The sequence below is a fragment of the Meriones unguiculatus genome, chromosome 7, assembly GCF_030254825.1.
Source record: "Meriones unguiculatus strain TT.TT164.6M chromosome 7, Bangor_MerUng_6.1, whole genome shotgun sequence".
In the NCBI taxonomy this organism is placed as follows: Eukaryota; Metazoa; Chordata; class Mammalia; order Rodentia; family Muridae; genus Meriones; species Meriones unguiculatus.
In genome coordinates, this window is record NC_083355.1 from 2,401,067 (window position 1) to 2,418,241 (window position 17,175).

The 17,175-nt window shown below is 61.2% G+C and overlaps 1 protein-coding gene across 7 annotated transcripts in view; it reads right to left on the reverse strand.

Annotated features, from left to right (window-relative positions):
• The window catches only part of Bahcc1 (BAH domain and coiled-coil containing 1), a 57,103-nt gene that overhangs the window by 10,996 nt on the left and 28,932 nt on the right, over positions 1 to 17,175 (reverse strand). For 3 of the 7 annotated variants that reach the window (XR_009592663.1, XM_060386264.1, XM_060386265.1), the window contains 11 exons: positions 11,879 to 12,001; positions 7,618 to 9,366; positions 7,314 to 7,422; positions 6,853 to 7,043; positions 6,584 to 6,742; positions 6,061 to 6,308; positions 5,567 to 5,900; positions 3,905 to 4,714; positions 1,225 to 1,427; positions 986 to 1,122; positions 368 to 496 (listed from right to left, as the gene is read on the reverse strand). Coding sequence is in view for 6 of the 7 variants with exons in the window: in XM_060386264.1 (XP_060242247.1) it covers positions 368 to 496; positions 986 to 1,122; positions 1,225 to 1,427; positions 3,905 to 4,714; positions 5,567 to 5,900; positions 6,061 to 6,308; positions 6,584 to 6,742; positions 6,853 to 7,043; positions 7,314 to 7,422; positions 7,618 to 9,366; positions 11,879 to 12,001 (4,192 nt within the window). In the remaining variant the exon portion in view is untranslated. The remainder of the gene's footprint in view (positions 1 to 367; positions 497 to 985; positions 1,123 to 1,224; positions 1,428 to 3,904; positions 4,715 to 5,566; positions 5,901 to 6,060; positions 6,309 to 6,583; positions 6,743 to 6,852; positions 7,044 to 7,313; positions 7,423 to 7,617; positions 9,367 to 11,878; positions 12,002 to 17,175) is intronic. The other 4 variants (XM_021637384.2, XM_060386266.1, XM_060386268.1 and 1 more) reach the window with 4 other exon arrangements.

The window sequence follows — 17,175 nt, forward strand, 5'->3', positions numbered from 1 at the left end:
ATAATAACATCGCACGGCAGCCGTGAGCAGCAGCGCAGCGTGACCAACGACTTTATACAGTGCAGATAAAGAGCCTTTTACGCAACGCTGCCTCCCATGCGAGGGGCCAGGGCTGGCCGGTGGCTCCGAGGGGGTGATGCCACAGCCTTAGCCTTGGCTGGGTTCACAGCATTGGTGCAGCCAAGCCTAAACTGTGGGATCCAGGAGGGGGCGCTGACGCTGGTGGCCAGGCACGGGGAGAGGCCGTCTGTGCTGGATGGTGCCAGGCCCCGGCCGGGCTCTCTCTGCGGGACCTCAAGTCCAGGCCTCGGGTTTGGGGAGGGGTCAGGGCAGGCCCACACACCCCGCGCCCACACTGCAGACTCACTTGGCTTTCTTGCCATCACTTCTGGCGAGCTGGCCGCCGGGACGCAGCGGGGGCAGTGAGCTGGAGTGTTTGCGCTTCCGAGGCCTGCCAGGCCCCCGCCGTGCGGGACTCCGTGAGCTTTCCTCCCTCCTGCAGGCCACAGACAGGATGTTAAGAAACTTTAAAACGCTCCACCCCAGGCCTACTGGAGGGTATCGCCCTGCAGGGGGGAATGCCAGGGGCCAGCTGTGCCCTCAGAGTGTAATGGGTGGCAGGCTGAAGGCTCAACTAGGTCCTGGAGTGCAATCTGCAGCTCTAAGCGGGCAGCACTCTCCTGCCTTGCACAGCCTGCTCAAGAAGCTCCCACTGATGGCCCCTCACGCAACTATGCAGGTCCCAGCTGGCCCACGGTCCCGAGTCCTCCCCGACCAGCCTCTGTGCTGCCCTCTGCTGAACGACTGCTTCTCCCACCCAGACGGCGCCTTGGCTGCCCAGGTGTCATGAACACGGTGCAGCCTGCAGCCTCCGGGCTGCTCCAGCACAGCCCCTGCCCCCAAGGTGGCAACCAGGGCCCAGCAGCAGCCCGCTGTGCCTCCCCATCTGCTGGGACCACGGTGCCAGCCCGCCTGCGTCTCATACTCATGGTCATGCCTGCGCTGCAGGCGCGCCAGCTCCCGCTGCTTCTCCTTGTATTGCCTCTGCAGCTCCGCCAGCTGCATGCGCATCTCCACTTCCTGCGTGTCCAGCCGCTCGATGGCAGCCTTCAGGGGACAAACCTGCATGCAAAAGTTCGGGAACTGAGCACTGTAGCCAAGCCTCGCCCAGGGCATGGAGGTCCCCCGTCTGTTATAGCGCTGGGCGGCAGGGCTCTCACTTACAGGCTTGGTTTTAGGGGCCCAGGTATCCTTGCGCTGCAGGATCTGCATTCTAGGGGTGAGCCTGGGGCCTCTGTCCGGGTCAGCCGCTGGGGCCTGCAGTGAAGTGACTGGGCTGTCCAGGCTAGCAGCCTCCGCCAGGGACCAGGCCGTGGCCAGTGTGGCCAGGTGCTGTAGGTTGAAGGCTAGCACATCCTCATCCTCTGCTGGAGGGAAAGGGACGGGTCACGCGATGCCCCTTCCCGGCACAGCCCTAGCTTCAGGGTGTGGGAACCAGGGTGAAGTCAAACCACACAGAATGGCCTGCCTGTGCGCCAGGCTACAGCTGAGGAGAAGGCCCACCCTGGGCCACAGTGCATGACGAATGGGTCACACAGGCCTGGACAGCTTCCAGAGCCCCGCAAGAGCGTACCCACACCTCTGGACACTAGGAATCGAGCCGTTAGGGTGCTGAGGCTTACACCATGAGCCAAGCGCAAAACTAGGCAGACCAACGTGCCAGGCCCGCGCAACTGAGCGTAGATCCCGGTCTGCAGTCACAAGCAGCTGCCCACCTGTCCATCCTAGTCATCCCCCTCCCACCGGCATGTGGAGCACCTGGGCGGCAGGGGTAGCCAACCACAGAGGAAAACCTGGGTGGGGCCGCAAGGGCTGGATCAGCACGGGCTCAAGGCTCAGGCCAGCACCGTGGAGGAGGGAGGGCGGCCAGGCTGAGCCCGGGAGGACATCTAAGAAGGGTCAGAGGAGCCGAGTGGGGTCTGAGCGGAAGTCACCCTGAACAGCAGCACCCCACCCACCAACCCAGTGGCCACGTGACACCATTGTCCACTGGAAGGAAACCAGGCTCCTCGGAGACAGCTGGGGTTGGAGGGCTGCAGGAAGACTCGGGGAAGCAAGAAGTGTGCAAAGTCCACAGGGCTGGCTCAAGGGCTCTACTACCCACACCCAAGCAAGCTGGTCAGAGAAACGAGGGACGGCACGGGACCACTGCAGCGGGGGAGACTCCACCCCAGGAAGGGCTCGGAGGCTGGAGCATCACCGCAGGGCGGGCGTGTAGAGGAAGAGCTCCCACTGAGCTTCCGCACCTAGGCTCCCAACTACTGCGGGGCAGGCGGCAGGGGCTGTGAGCCACCCACGCCAGAGGGAACACGGTGACCACCGACAGCCCACAGCTGCCCTGGAGAAGCCCGCCCCGGAGGCCCTACCAAAAGTGCAGTGTCTGCCTCCCGGTTAGGAGAGAAAAGCAGGGAAGCCCGGCACCAGGCACCCCCTAAAGGGATGGGTCCATAACCACGTGAAGTACGTGAGGTGGTGGCCCAACACGGGCAAGGCCCCAGGAGCAAGGACCAGTCTCCCTCAGAGGCTGCTTCTGTGATGCAGGAGCCTGCTGTCCCCGCAGGGACGTGGGATCGGCCATCGCACGGCCGGGGAGAGTAGGGCAGGGCGGGATGGCCTGGCAGCTGCTCGGACTCTCCTTCTCGGGGTCACGCCCTGCGACTGGCGTCACAGCATGACGTGGCAGCTCCAGCAGCCACACTAGGTTACCCAGTTACCTATAACCCTAACCCCCACTCGGTGAGCGGGCTGCAGTCTTGCCAGCACGCATGGGCAGTGCGGCACGTGCCCACAAAGCGCCGGGACGTGATTGGTCCCCCGCGAGTCCCCTCCTGCTATTGCACAACCTTCACATGGGAGGCCCTGGCAGCTTGGCCTTGACCCTAGGAATCCCGTAGTACTCAAGTGAGGCCTCAGCAGGGCTCTAGCGGTTGGTGGGTCTCCCCCCTCTGCAGAGTCCAGCAGGCGGTCCTCCAGGGCCTGTGCTTTCAGGCCCTGTCCATCCCCTTTCCCCATGACTCCTGCCAGCACAGGCCTGAGGCTAGGCTGGCCTGCAGCCCCGGCTGAGGGCAAGGGCCTGGGGAGCTTTAAGCGTCAGGAAAACAGGCCGAGCCCGAAGACTGTTAGCTCGTGCTGGAAACACCTGCTACATGCTGGCTGGCCGGGGTGCTCCTCAGTGAGGTACTTCCTCTGTGGCCACAAGGGAGGCGCTGCTTCTCTGTCAGTGAGGAGGGGCTTCAAACGCTGCCAGGGAGTTGTGTGGCGCTTCCTGCTGAGTGCAGACTGCCTGGGCTGCAGCTCTCATCACGGCACGAATCTTAGGGCCCTTAGGTGTTTGGCTGGTGAGCGTAGGAACCCCTGCCCCAAAAGTCAGTCTGAAGCAGGGGACCCGCAGCCGCAGCCTGGTGGGTATCTGAGAGCCGTTCTGCGGCTTGGGGGTTCAGTGAGCCTGGTCTGGCAGACCCCGCCCCAACAAAGCAGACCGGAGCTTTCTGCTACCTTTCCTGCTCCCGGGCCCCCCTCTAAACCTCTGCCTCAGACTTCATCATCTCCTACACGAAATGGAGACAGTACAGAGTGCTGCCCCTAGGGAGCCTATGACGCGAACCTGCCACAGAGAGGCGGAACTGGTCCCAGTGGTCCTGCCCAGGACTGGTTGGTTCCTTCAGGCTGGCACAAGCTGGCACACCTGCACCGATTTCCATGAAGGAAGCCCTGTGGGGACCAGTCTCCCCGCTGGGGTTTCCCTTTCTTTAGGGATAACCGCGCCAGGGCAAAGGCTACCGTCTGTCTGACCGGAGGGTCCAGCTCCAGGGTCCCAGGGAAGGGTGCTGCAGCTGGGGCTTACCTTGCGTGGCCAGCTCGCTCTTCTGCCGCTGGATCTCCAGATCAGCCAGCTCGCTGAGCAGGGCAATCCCATGAATCCCTGAGCTACGGGGCAGAGGGGCCGTGCTGAGTGGCCCGGAGGCTGCTGGGGTCTGAGAGTCCGGCAGGCTGATGTCAGGCAGGTCCCCTAGGTCCACAGTGGCAGCCACCAAGGCATCCAAGCCTGGTAGCGCTTTGGGTGGGTGGCTGGGGTTGGGAGTCCCCCAGTCCATCTCTGAGTCCCCCCCACTCTCCTCCAGCTGGGCTTCCTCCTCCAGCTGGGCCGCATCAGGGGCCTTCTGTGAACCTTCATCATTGTCCAGGGCAACGGGGCTCCCTGCTCCCTGTTCCAGTGCTTGAGGGGCAGCCCCCAAAGGGGGCTGTGGGGTCCCCAGGTCCACGGTCCTCTCATTCTGCATCCCTCCCTGAGTAGAATTAGTCTGGCCAGTAGCCTCAGTGTCCCCTCCCTCGAGGAGGCCTCCAAATCTCAGTGCTTGTAACCCCTCAAGTGGGCCGGGGTCCTCTGCCTTCCCTAGTGGGAGTCCCCGCTCAGCAGGGTGGGGGACGATGGCGAGGTCCGGGGCGGCCTCCCTGGCCCTAGAGAGCCCAGGCTCCTCCAGGCTTCTGGGGCTGCAGGGGGGTGGCTCCCCAGGCAAGAACGTCCTTGCGGGCTCAGGCCGAGTCCCTGGGGTAGTGGTTTGCATAGTTTTGGGGTCTGGGAGGTCAGAGGAGTGCAGGTCTGAGGGGAGGGAGAAGTCCACGCCAGCCGTGGGGTTCAGTCCTGGAGGCAGTTCTGTAAAAGAGGGCACACAGGAGTCTTCAGCTGGGACCAGCAGAGGCAGCATGGCCCCGTTACAGATGGCCTATGAGACAGGACACAGGGGTGTGGCCAAGCTTTTCTAAGGGGGTACCAGGAAGCAAGGCTCGGAACCAGCGCCACTTCCAGGCCAGGCCCCACAAGGCACCTCTGGTGTGGCTGTCTGGAAAAGAGGGATTTTTCAAACCATGGTGCTTGAATTAGGGTTTTTCCTGAACTAGAACAAGCTGGCAGTGTGTCAGAGCATGATGCCCCATTAAAAAAAAAAAAAAAAAAAAAAAAAGCTGAAGCACAAAACCTCTGCTGGCTCTGTCTCCTCACTGTGGAACTGGGACAGGCTTTATGTTCATCAGATGGATTTCCAAAGCACTCAGCCTGATTCAGAGAAAATCATAGGCTTTTGGAAAGCTGGTGGGGGGTGGCGGGCACAAGCCAGCCACCTCACCTCGCCTCGGGCAGGCAGACTGCTGCTCTGGCCCCAGGTGGCAAGGTGACGTCATCCTCTCCCTCAGCTTTGGTTGGGGACAGGTCCCGAGTCTGATGTCACCAGCTGTGGCAGGGCAAGCGTGTCACTACTCACAGGACCCTTGCGCTGGCCAGTTTTTTTGGGAGGGGGTGTGTGTCTAATTCTTATTTTGCCCCATCTACCCAGCGTAAACAGGGGCCTAGAGCTGGGCCGTTATGGTAACTCCCGGATCACAGGACTGTCAAGAGAGAAGAGAGCTTCCTGGTCTGAGTACGGGAATGCCCGGGCAGAAAAAAAGCGGGGCAACCCCACCCACCCACCAGGGGTAGGACTTGCCAGGCAAAAGAGGCTCGCTCCCTCACCTGGTTCCAGCGTGGTAAGGTTGGTTCCAGCCCGCTGGCCCTCCCCACTCTTGTCCTTGGTGCTAGGCACCTTGGAGCCAGGCCCTGGGCTGACAGCAGGGCAGATGGATAAAGTGCAGGGAGCACTGGGACGAGGTGGCGGTGTGGGGCAGCCAGCAGGGGTCTTCAGAGAGGGTGAACGGCAGCAGGGTGACAGCTTGACCAGGCCTGCACTGGCAGATGAGGGGGTGCCCTTGGCCATGGGGGTTAAGGCAACTGGCTTGTGGGTGGGCTTTGGGGCCTTCTCCTGCGCAGGCTCCTCCAGCTCCATGTGGCGGTCCTCAGGCTTGCGCTGCTGGGTGGGGAAGAGGCTCAGACGGCCACACCCTTGGGACCCCTGAGGCCCACTGCTCAGTGAGAGGCATGCAGGGGTATCCTGGGACCATCTGCATGGAACCTGCAGGGGTAGGACTGTCTTGGATCTCAAGTCGGAGTGGCTGTTGGGGGCATGGTACCTGGAACTGGGCAGCTCGCTGTAGCTCCAGAGCCTGAGTGGTCCGTTGCTGCTGCTGCTGCTGCTGCTGCTGCTGCTGCTGCTGCTGCTGCTGCTGTTGCTGCTGCTGCTGCAGTGTGTACAGCTCTTGCTGCCGAAGCAGCTGGGACCTCGAGTACACAGGGAGCTGGCCAGGATGCTGCATGTGGGAGGCAGGACCCCGGGCCCCATACATGGGGGGCCACAGTGAGGCCTGGTCCATAACCTCAGCTGCAGGCAGGGCCAGAGGACCATCAGTTCCAGCCAGAGACCAGGAGCCCGCCTGGCCAGCTCCCCTTCTCCCCTCGACCCTTCTCAGCCCATCCCTCCTCCTGTCCCTCGACCCTTCTCAGCCCATCCCTCCTCCTGTCCCTGGGGATAAGCCAAGTACCTTGGCTTCTTGGCTGGGCCCTGTCAGGCCACGTGCTTCCCTCCCCCACCCCCCACCGAGATGCTACCCTCCACAGCCCCACATGCGAACAGCCAGGACTGGAGCGGGTCCTCACCAAGGGTGTGAGGGTTAGCGTGGGGTGCAGTTTCTGAGGGCAAGATGACTAGCTGCGCAGGTGCGTCTTGGGGGAGGGGGAACACTGAGGGCATGGAGCCGGGAACAGACGCTGGGAAGCCAGGGGGCAGGTTCTGGTGCAGGGCAGGGTGTCCGAGGCCTGAGGAGTGGAGTGCAGTGTTCAGGCCGAAGGCTTCCCACTCGTGGGTAGCCCAGACAGGAGAGGATGACCTCCAAGCCAGCCTCCCACTCTGCTCTCGGAGCACTGACCATAGGAATGTCCCCCCATCCACAAGGAGGGACTTCGGGTGCGGGGCAGCCAGTGGGGGTGCGCAGGGTGGGGGTGCGGGGCTGGGTCCCCGCTCAGCTGGCTGCCTTGCATCATGAGGTGGGGGGCCAGGTCTCCGGGGCAGCTGCTGGAAGGGTGGATCCGGGCAAACTCCACGAGGTCTTTGTTGTCTCTGGAAGATCATTAGGGTCAGCTCGGCCCCCTCCCTTCCCGGCCAACCCCAACCCCTAACAGACTGTCGGCCTGCAAGGGGAAATGGAGGCGAAGGCTCCCAGGAGACCTTGGGCTCTGAGCCTCCATCCACAGCAGCTGCTGCCAGCAGAGCCCCGTGGGAGGGCTGGACCGCTCTGTGTGCCCCACAGTGACAGCCCAGCGCCTGGTGCCCCATGAGGGCGGCTGCCCTGAGAGGCCACGGCCACCGAGGGCCTCCCCGGGCTCTTACTGTATCAGCAGCTCCCGTCCAGGCAGCCCCAGGTGCTCGTCACACACCCGTGTCCTGTCCTCCTCACCCTCCAGGTCCAGGGCATGGGGGGCTCGAGGTCCTCCCGCAGCTGCACAAAGCAAAGACAGCGGAAAAGCCTGGCTGTGACATCTGGAGAGCCACTGCCTGAAGCAAGCCTTAGGCCGGGGCTGAGGCACGGAGGCTGGGTCCCCGGCCCTGGGGCAGAAGTGGGGAGGGAAATCAGAGGCAGGGCAGGCGCGCTGGGCACGCCATCCACCTTGCTTCCCGACCACAGACGTCTTACCTTTGAAGGCGGGAGCGGCCCTGCCCTGCCGCCCACTGTTGGTACTGTAGGCCGCGTCGGCTCGGCTCACTGTGTCCTTCTGCCGGGCCAAGGCCACTGCGATGCCCACAGGCGGCTGCCGCACCTCTCCGTCTCCGTGTGGGGCCTCGTGCTCTCGGCTGCGGGCGCAGTCGGGCCTCTCCACTGGGCCTGGGCCCTTCGCAGAGGGGAACTTGGCTTCCTGCTGGACACAGCTGGCTTTGAGGCCACCCAGGCCCACAAATGGAGCCTTCTGGCCCACAACCAGGGCTTGGTTGCTGTACTTGAGCAGGTTCTTCATGGCTGAGACCTCGTCTGGCGGAGTGGACAGCTCCTGCGTGAGGAGGGCTGCCTGCTGTAGGCCGCTTCCAAAGGGGTCGAGGTAGGCACTGCCCTTCCGTTCCTCGCCAATGGCCATGGAGGCGCCGTGGCCTGTCTGAACACCCCATGGCGACATATGGGGCACGCTATAACCCAGAGATGCCAGTTCCACAGACTTGCGTTTAGTCTCAACCCCACCGCCTCCTGCCTCTACCTCAGGCGCCACCAAGTGCTGCTGATGGCGGATCCGGGCCACCTTCTGCGCCCCTGGAGGGCCAGCAGGGGCCTCTTTGCTGGCAGCTTTGTCTAAAGTGCAGCAGGCCTGGGTGGCCTTCCCACCAAGTGGGTCTTGGTGATTGGGCCCGGCACAGTCCTGTGCAGGAGTGGGCAACTCGAAGTAGCCGCTTCTGTCCAGACCGCCTTTAGGAAGTCCAGGGAAGGGCGCGTCGGGGCCTGCACTAAGATACTCTAGACCCTTCAGCCGGGGGTGGAGGGCTGCCTCAAAGCCCCCAGATCGCCGGTCGCCCTTGCCCTCGGCCTTTAGGTGGGCATAGGAGACTCCATAGGGTGCACCATGGTCAGGGGCCACGGCCCCGTCCAGATGCCGGTCCTTGCCATCACCTGCCACAGCACAGGCCTCCGCTACTTGGAAAGGGCGGCTCTTGTCGGCCAGATGTCCCACAGAAGGCACAAAGGTGGGCCCGCTGGCCTTTAGGTCCCGGGAGACTTTGTCCTGCAGGGGACAGAGCCCATCTGGACCTGCATGCAGCTGCAGACAGGGGAAGGAGGCTGCAGGGCCTGTGTTGAGGGGCGGGGGCGGCCCGGTGGGCAGGCCAGAGGGCACTGTGTGGGCCACAGAGTGGTGCAGCATCTGCCGGCGCTCCAGGCACTCGCTGAGGGCTGGCCCAGGCTCCGCGGGTCCTGCCACGCCCTTGGCGCAGCGTCCAGGCGCTGCTGCGCCTGTGCTGGGCCGGCCCAGCATGCTCCCTGCACAGCTGGCCAGGGAGGCTTTGCCCATGTCCCCGTTGAGGACCTTGGTGTTGAGCAGGCAGGAGGTGAGGTGTTTGGGGCGGCCCTCACAGGACCCCCGGGGTGCCGGGCCCGCCTCCTTGCAGGGCCCATCAGCGGGCATGGGCGGCACCAGCTTTTGTCTGTCTTTGCTGCTGTCTTCCTCCGGGGCTGGCCGCTCCCTGCCTTCTGCTACCTTGCCGGCTTTCTCTTTGCCCAGCTCTTTACCCATGAGGAAACGGTCAAACTCCTTAGGACCCTTCTGCAGGGGGGCGGCCTCTACGCGGTCCCGGCTACAGGAGCCGATGGGATGGGCAGGGGCAGCTCTGGGCACTCCAGGAAAGTTGTGGTTGGCAGGGAGGATGGCAGGCTGTGGGGGCAGGTTGCGCAGGTAGAAGTTATCTGTGAGCCAAAAGGGATAAGGTCAGGGAGTGCAGGGGCCACGAGGAGTCTCAGGGAGCCTCTGACCCAGGGTTTTTGTTTGGGGGTGCTGGAGAGAGGATCCAGGTTCGGTTCCCAGCACCCACATGGGGACTCACAGCCACGCACGACTCCAGCTTCAGGAGAGCTAACACTTTCTTCTGACCTTCTCGGGCCCCAGGCACACACTTGGTGCACATATGGGGGCAAAGGGAAAACACTCCTGCACATAACACGGAATTGTGATCTAAAACACAATCTGAAAACCATAGGCCCACATAAAGTGTAAAGCAGCCATCTTCAGGCGTTCGGTTAGGGGCGTTAACACGTTAACGGTGTGGTCTGAACATCACCGCCACAGCCGGAACTCTCCCGGCATTCCAAACGGAAGTTTCCCTTTCTAAAGGCTGGCCACCCTCTTCCCTCCTGTGTTTCAGCCCTAGGAGCCTGGTGAGGCAGAGCCCCGGCAGGGTGCCTCGCCAGCCAGCTCAGGGTCTCAGGGACTGTCAGAGGAGAGGTGCACAGACTGCTTTACAAAGCGCTAGCAGTGTGCAGCCCAGAACAAGAGCTCCTGTTAGCCAAGAGCCTCGCCTCGGAGGGGGCAGCGATGCCTGTAGCTTCCGCCCCTCTCCCCACGCCTCGTGCTGGGACCGCCAGGAGGTCTGAAGACAGGATGGTGTGGGAGATCCTCCTGAGGAGCCCACCAGACTGTGACATCTTATCCAACTGTCTCTGGCTAATAGGACTGGATGGAGGGGAAGGGAAACCGGTCTCTGCAAGACACAGCTGTCCCTGCTCCCAGGGTCACCTGCCTGGGGATTCCCGGGACTCCCAGTCCTGAGGACTCCTGTTGTGGTCTGGGGACTGGCTATCCAGCTGAGGCCCTTGTTGGGGCAAGCCCTCCCTGACCAGGTAGGGTCAGCTCCAGGCTGTCAGCAGTCAGCCTGGGGACACCTACTCTGCCAGCCAAGCTGGAGCCCATCAAAGCTCAGCAAACCCTGGGGGCCACCCTGCCTCCCCCTGGTTGGGTGGGTGGGCAGCAGGCAAGGCCCTGGCTAAGGGCACATACCAGGCAGGGAAACAAAAGAAAACGTTTGCAACTTGTAAAACCGTCCTCGGTCATGTAAATTCCGTGTCAATTTCCTCTAATTAGAAACAAGGGGAAAGGGGAGCGGGAAGGGGGGAGCCCAGGAGAAACCCAATTAGCTTAATTTCCCAAACCAAATAATGTTCTTGGACGAAGCTCCACCACAGTATTGTGAAAGCCGAGAGGCCTGGCCAGCAGCCGCCAAGACACCAGTCAGCCCAGAGGGAGTCCCCGGGCCCAGGTTCACCAGTCTGTTCTTCAGGGCTCAGACTAACCACCTGCCTACCCTTGACAGATGCTGTCAAAACAGCTGCAGGCACAGGACTGATGGAGGGGAGGCTGTGTGACAAGGGCTTGGGGACCCTGCCCCCAAGCGCTCAAGTCTGCTTCCTGGGAGCATGTAGCAGGGCTGTCTAGGATGACACCAGGCCCCTGGGTGGGGCTGGGTGGACTTCCTGGTCACAACCCAAGCAGGGCAGGCTGAGCCAATCTCGGCTAGCCCACTCAGAGCAAGGCCAAAGATATCCTGAGCTTCCACGGCTCTAAGACTCTTCTGTGCCCAAATGTGTAGAACCATTCTAAGGGTCCAGACACGACAGACACCCTCAGGTCCTCAGCTCGCCCTCCTGGTGCAGGAGATCCATACAAAGGCACTCTGCTCCTCTGCCCCAACTGGGGCTCCCTAGGGATTTGTTGAGAATAGCGTCACCCACTCTCCACCTGCTGCACACCAGTGCCTTGTCACATGGGGATCCCCTCCCAGAAGGCCCGGAGCCACCCCTGCTAAGCAGGTTTTGCCCTCTTCAGCCTGGTGGTCTTTCCTACAGCCTGGACTGAAAACCAGAGTCATGAGGAAGACATAACTCTACCCTGCTATATATTCCTTGACATCACTAACTCTGGCCTGAAGGGACTCTGTTTGGGTCACCTGAACTGAACCGTGGTCCTGGCCTCTAGCCACACCACAGGAGAACTTCCCAAACTGCAAACAGACCCTCAAACACAAAACCCCTCTGGCTAGCGACAGGGGCTGAGCTCTCTGGCCTTTCCTGAGGCCACCTCCAGGCAGACCTCCTGCTGGTTTTACAATGCCTGCATTAGGAACTGTCTAATGGGATAGGGCAGGGGCAGGGGCAGGGGAAGTCAGGAATGCAGCTCTGTACCCACCTCCAAGAACACCTCCTGCCCCAGCCTCGGTCCCGAGGGCAAATAATGAGAACTTGTGGGTCAGCACGGCTGTGTCAGCGAACCCTCAAACTGAGCACCTGCATGCAGCTCACGGTGGGCTTGGACATCCTCCTCGGGGCCCCTCCTTGCCTGGGGATGAGGGCTCACTTACCCTGCTGGTACCCCTTAAGCTTGCCCTCGGGATGCACTGCACCCCACACCAAGCCCCACAGCACTTGCCTTTTTGGGTTCCATAGAAACGATGTTGCCCATAGAGAACATTGCTGTTTCCATGGTGATCCAAGTGGCTCACGGGTAGGAAGGTAGATGCCAGACTCCCCGAAAATCTGGGGTACGCAGGAGCTAGGGAAGCAAAGCACTGCTGTGGAGACAACTCCCTGGCCCTCACCACCCGGCCCCAAGGAGGCGAGAGGCACACAGAGCCCAGGAGCAGCACCCTGAAGAGCGCACACAGCACACCGGTGGGAAATCAACCCATCAATACATCAGATTAAGTCTGACTGGACGAACACTGTCCCCCCGGAGCAGCGCAAATTGAATTGCTGATGGGCAAGGGGCTGGAGAGGGGAGCTGCCCTGGAGCCCTTCCCAGCAGCGCCTGTGTGGCAGGAGCTTCCAGGCCAGGCAACCACAGACTCAGAGAGGCAGCCTGAAAGGAGGGTGTGATATGGACACTCCATGGCTTCTCAGCCAGGGGTACCACACCAGACAGGGCCTGCAGCCTGCGCCCTCACAGGCGCCCAGGGAAGCACACTGAGCAGGTTTGGGCTGCTGCACAGCGGGTCTGGGTGACTCGCACCCGAGCTCCGTGAAGCTAGGCTATGTGGCCAGTTCCCGCTCTGGACGCCGCAGGTCTCTCCCTCAGCTGTGCTCTCTTCAGAGGCCAGGCGTCTGCTCCAGTCTGCAAGGCCCCAGGCGTGCCATGCTGTGTACAAGACCTGAGCCCCAGCTAAGCCCTGGCAGGACGAAGCATGACCCTCTTAGACTGTGGTCTGTCCCTCGGGGGCAACCAAAGTTCTGAAGGGCTGTGCCTACATGGCACAGTAATGCTAACCACAGCCTAGAGCCACTGCACCCTGTTGGCCTTGGGCCAACAGCGGCCCCTGTCACCTGAACAATGTTCCTATTCCCCAGCCCCATGAGGTTCCTGCTTGCAAGAAAGGTGACTGAGCCCTGACAGCAAGACTTGGGGACAGGCACAAAAGTTGCAACACGAGATGGCGCGGTGGCTAAGGACACTGGCTCTAGCCAGGTGATGGTGGCACAGGCCTTTAATCTTAGCACTCCAGAAGCAGAGGCAGGCAGATCTCTGAGTTCAAGTCCAGCCTGAGCTACAGCGTGAGTTCCAATGCAGCCAGGGCTACATGGAGACACCCTGCCTTGGAAAACAAAACAAAACAAAAGCGAGAACACTGGCTATTCCCTCAGAGAACATGGGTTCAATTCCCGCCCCCACAGAATGGCTCACAATCACCCATGACTGCGTTTCCAGGGAACCCGACATCTCTTCTAATCTCGGGAGTTATCAGGCACACGTGTGGTGCAGACATACACGCAAATGAAATGCTCCTAGATGTGAAATAGAGCCAGCACATCTAAAATCTTTTTAAGAAGGGAAAGAAGCTGTGGCACTCCACGAGCTGGAGGCCCTGAGTGCCACAGCCGCCCGTCTACAGCTTCCTGGCTGGTCCCTCCCACCAGGCCTGACAGGAGCGCTGGGCCTGGACCTCTATGGCATCCACCAAGGAGTCTTGGCTGCTGGTCGCTACTGACCTTACCCACTGCCATCACAAGGCAGCTGCTGGGATGTGGGAAGGGAACATTAGTCTCCTCCAGCTCAGCTCACTGGCCCAGGCAGCTGCCTTTCTCTGTTGAGAGGGGTGAGGGATCTTCGAGGAGACCGAGTCAGACCGAAGCTATCCCCACAAGGGGCTCATGGACTCAGCGCCACGGTCTTGTCAACCCGGCAAGCATCTAACAGGTCTGTGGGGTTGAGCACCCCCAGGCCTGCTGTAAGCCTCGGGCAGAGACCCAGGGTGAGCTGAGAAACTGAAGGATCAACTCCGAGAGGCTGCGCCGGGTAGGCAGGCACTCGCGTACAGACAACTAGGACAGAAGCAGCCGGACAGGCCAAGTGGGTCTCTGCATGTTCTGGACACCTGAACATGTGTCCCTGCAAGAGCGTCTCCTTGGGACAACTGCTGTCCCTAGTTTCCCAACAGCCGCACTTCTCAGGCAGTGCAGTCCTCAGGGTCTTCTCAAGGGACAAGCACAGGGGAGGAGGCTGCCACAGTCCCCAGAAAGGAACCCAGGGCAAGCAGTGCTGCTATTTGGCAAAGGGCTCACTGAACCAGGCGGCAGGGCTCTCTCAGTGTCCCAGCGGGGTCACTGACCAGTCTCCTGGCCCAGCGGCCCAGCAGCACTCAGCCTTGCTTTACTTTGATTTCCTAATTCTTTTACCCCAGAAACCCTGGGCTATGGAGATGGGACTCCTGAGGATTTGGAGGAGGGGAAAACCTAAAGCAGCGGACCGGAGCGACAGGACTTCTCTCCAGCTGGGCCTGTCCTGTCCCATGCCTCCAAAAGCTGCTCTGCCTGATGCCGAACTGGAGGAGCTGCTGTGGCTTGAGGCCAGACAGCTCCAGGATGTCCCTGGCAAAGCCCTCAGAACTGGTAAACAGTGCACAGAGTACACACACATTTGGGGCAGAGAGTGCCCAGAACCCTCAGCCCGAATGCCACACCCACTGCCAGGGCGTCACACACACACACACCCCCCGGACTAATGACACCTGGGACAGTCTCTACTTCGGTGGCTCTTTGGTCCTACACGGAGGAAGGCATCTGCCCGGCTGGGCAGCTTTTCCATCTGCCACTCAAGGCACTCATGAAGGAGGACTCAGAGATCTCTGTGACACGGAAACCCGCCTGCACGGGGTAGCGACGTCTCCCGGATGACACGGGGACGGTGCCCACTGCCAGGCCTCTGTTCCTCTCTGGCTGAAGTGCAGGCTGAGGCTGAGAGACCTGCCCCCACTGGCCTGGTGTGTGTGGACACATCTGCAGCAGATGTTACCCAGATTAAACTCAGCTCCTGGAAGACTTGACAAAAGCCAAGAGGCCTGGGTGGGAGCAGCTGGGTAGGGGGGCTGAGGCCCGGGGGGGGGGGTAACCCACTGCAGCTGTCCCCCGTAATTGGCTGCTGTTAAATGTTTTACGGGCCTCGTTTTTTGGTAAACAGAAGTCTGTAAATTCCTCCTTCCCAGACAACGTTCCCCAACGTTTCCAGGCACAACACCCCCCCCATCAACTTGCACCCCCTAAGGAGGCCTGGGCCTCTCCCTGCTCTCTGGGGGCAATGGGCACCTGGTTAACTGAGTAAGAGATGCCGTTCCCACTCATGGCACTTTGGGTGCTGTGAAAAGGCTGGCGGCTGCCAGTCCAGGGAGTGGGGCTGAAATCTCCTGGCCATTCCTCGCAGGGAGGCTCTTCATCTCTCAGACCTCAGACGGAGGAACCAGCTGAATAAAGAAAAGCAGGGGTGGGAGGGGCAAAGAGCCCTGGGGGAGAGAGTGAGGAGAGGGGGTCCTCTTAGCCTGGCAATAAAAAGGCCCCTTTCTTTTCCCCAAGACTGTACTCCCTGAACTGAGAGGAAAATAGAAAGTCAGAGCAGCTGCTCTGAGACCGGAAGCCAAGGCCGGGAAACACAGCGTCCGGAAAGAACCAGGGAGACCAAGCCTGGGCTGGAAGGGTCTAGGGAGGATCCTCATAGGGGTGGCAGGGCATCAGGGGAGGACCCTGGGGCAGAGAGAGAGCCTCAGAGGCTACACTTCCAGCCACGGGTCTGCTTAGCTAGATCCCCTCTGGAGGGTCCAGACCCCGGGCCCCCCTTTCCCTACAGCCTCTGCATTGCTCCGATGATCCTGTGACAAAGCTAAGGTCACCTGCTGCCCTGGAACCCCTGGCTCACCGGGGAAGTGTCCCAGGTTTAGGACGTGCCATCCTCCCTGCCACTGCCATGGCTACCAAAGCCCCTGCTGATGAAGATGAAGATTCCTGAGCAACAGGCAGAAAAAGAAGATGGCTGACGGCGGGGCTGTTTAGAAACAGCATTTAAGAGACAAAGGATGGTGGGACAGGCAGGAAATGGTCATCTGGGTAGGAAGCCACAAGATGGGGCTCCCTCTGCCCACCCAGAAGGAGCAGGTACCTACAAACCTCTGTTTTCCTGGGGCCTGGTCCCTGCTCCTCAAGTGCCCTGGTACCCATTTCCTGTCGCTCTGGATGCCGCCGCACACGGATGGCCAGCAATAAGTTGGTGCTGGCCCTCTCCCAGACAGCAGCCTTTTCACTCCCTGCCAGTGATTTCCCCTGCAGTTTACTCAGGACAGACCAGGAGTGCTGGGCTGAGAATCCTAAAGCTACATTCTCATGCCGCGTAATTGACTAGTGATGTCTGCCCTGGGAACAGGCAGGATGTGGCAGCCAGTTCACAGGACGCTTGCCATCTCCGCTTTAGTAACTGAAGGGAGTTACCTAGCAACAACCCAGGTTCTCCCTGCCAAATGCCCTCACTGCAGGGTCTCTTCACCCTACTTGGTCGGACTCCTAGTCATCCAGGCCAGGATTTCAAAGTGCAGCTCCCGGGACTGACCACCCAAGTGGCTGGAGATTAGAATGGCAGCCTTCAGGGTTCTCTCCTCCCTGCAGCCTCAGAGTGCTGCCCCGCAACAGCTCAGGGAACAGGGCCCTGCAGTCTCCGTGTCCCCAGCTGAGGGGAATAGCTAAGTGCCCACGGAGCCGGGCTCCCACGGCGGGACGTCCCTCCACATTCACAGGACAACGCTTAGCACTGGCCAGCAGGATGGACTCGGGGGCCAACCGATGGTGGGCGGACCGTGGGGCAGGATATCCTGGACGTGGCCCCACACCCTGCCGGCTTCCAGGACGACAGTCCTGCCACCTACACCGTCTGCAGCAACCCCAGCGGCCCACTGTGCCAGGACTCCACCCCCTCGTGGGCAGGAAGGAGGTGCAGCAGGCTGGCTACTTGGGTTTTGCCTGCGTTGGAGCCAAGGATCCAGGAGGGTCACTGCCTGCACCACTACCTCTAGCATGTACAAAGAAAGGGCGATGAGGGAAGCAGAGCTCCAGAGTACCGGTCTGTTCCAGCAGGCGTGTTTACAGGGGAGGGTGCAGGCACAGAGGCTCCACGCTGAGCATGGCAGCCTAAGGCTAACACAGCCCTTGAGGCTGTGACAACCAGAGAGTGAAGCCCTGAGACCCCGGAGCTGCTCCCTGCAATGGCACCCGAACCCAGGGCCGGGTCTAAGAGCTCACTCCATGGTGCCCTCCAAATCTTAGGGTGGCTGGATTTTCCCAAGTGGCCGAGCAGCTCTTGTGGACATAGGTGGGCGCCATGAAATGTGGAGGGTGAGACAGGCTAAAACAGAGGAGGAAAGAGGAAGGGCCAGGGCTCTGGGGACAATGGGGGTCACTCATAGCTCAGCAGGTAAG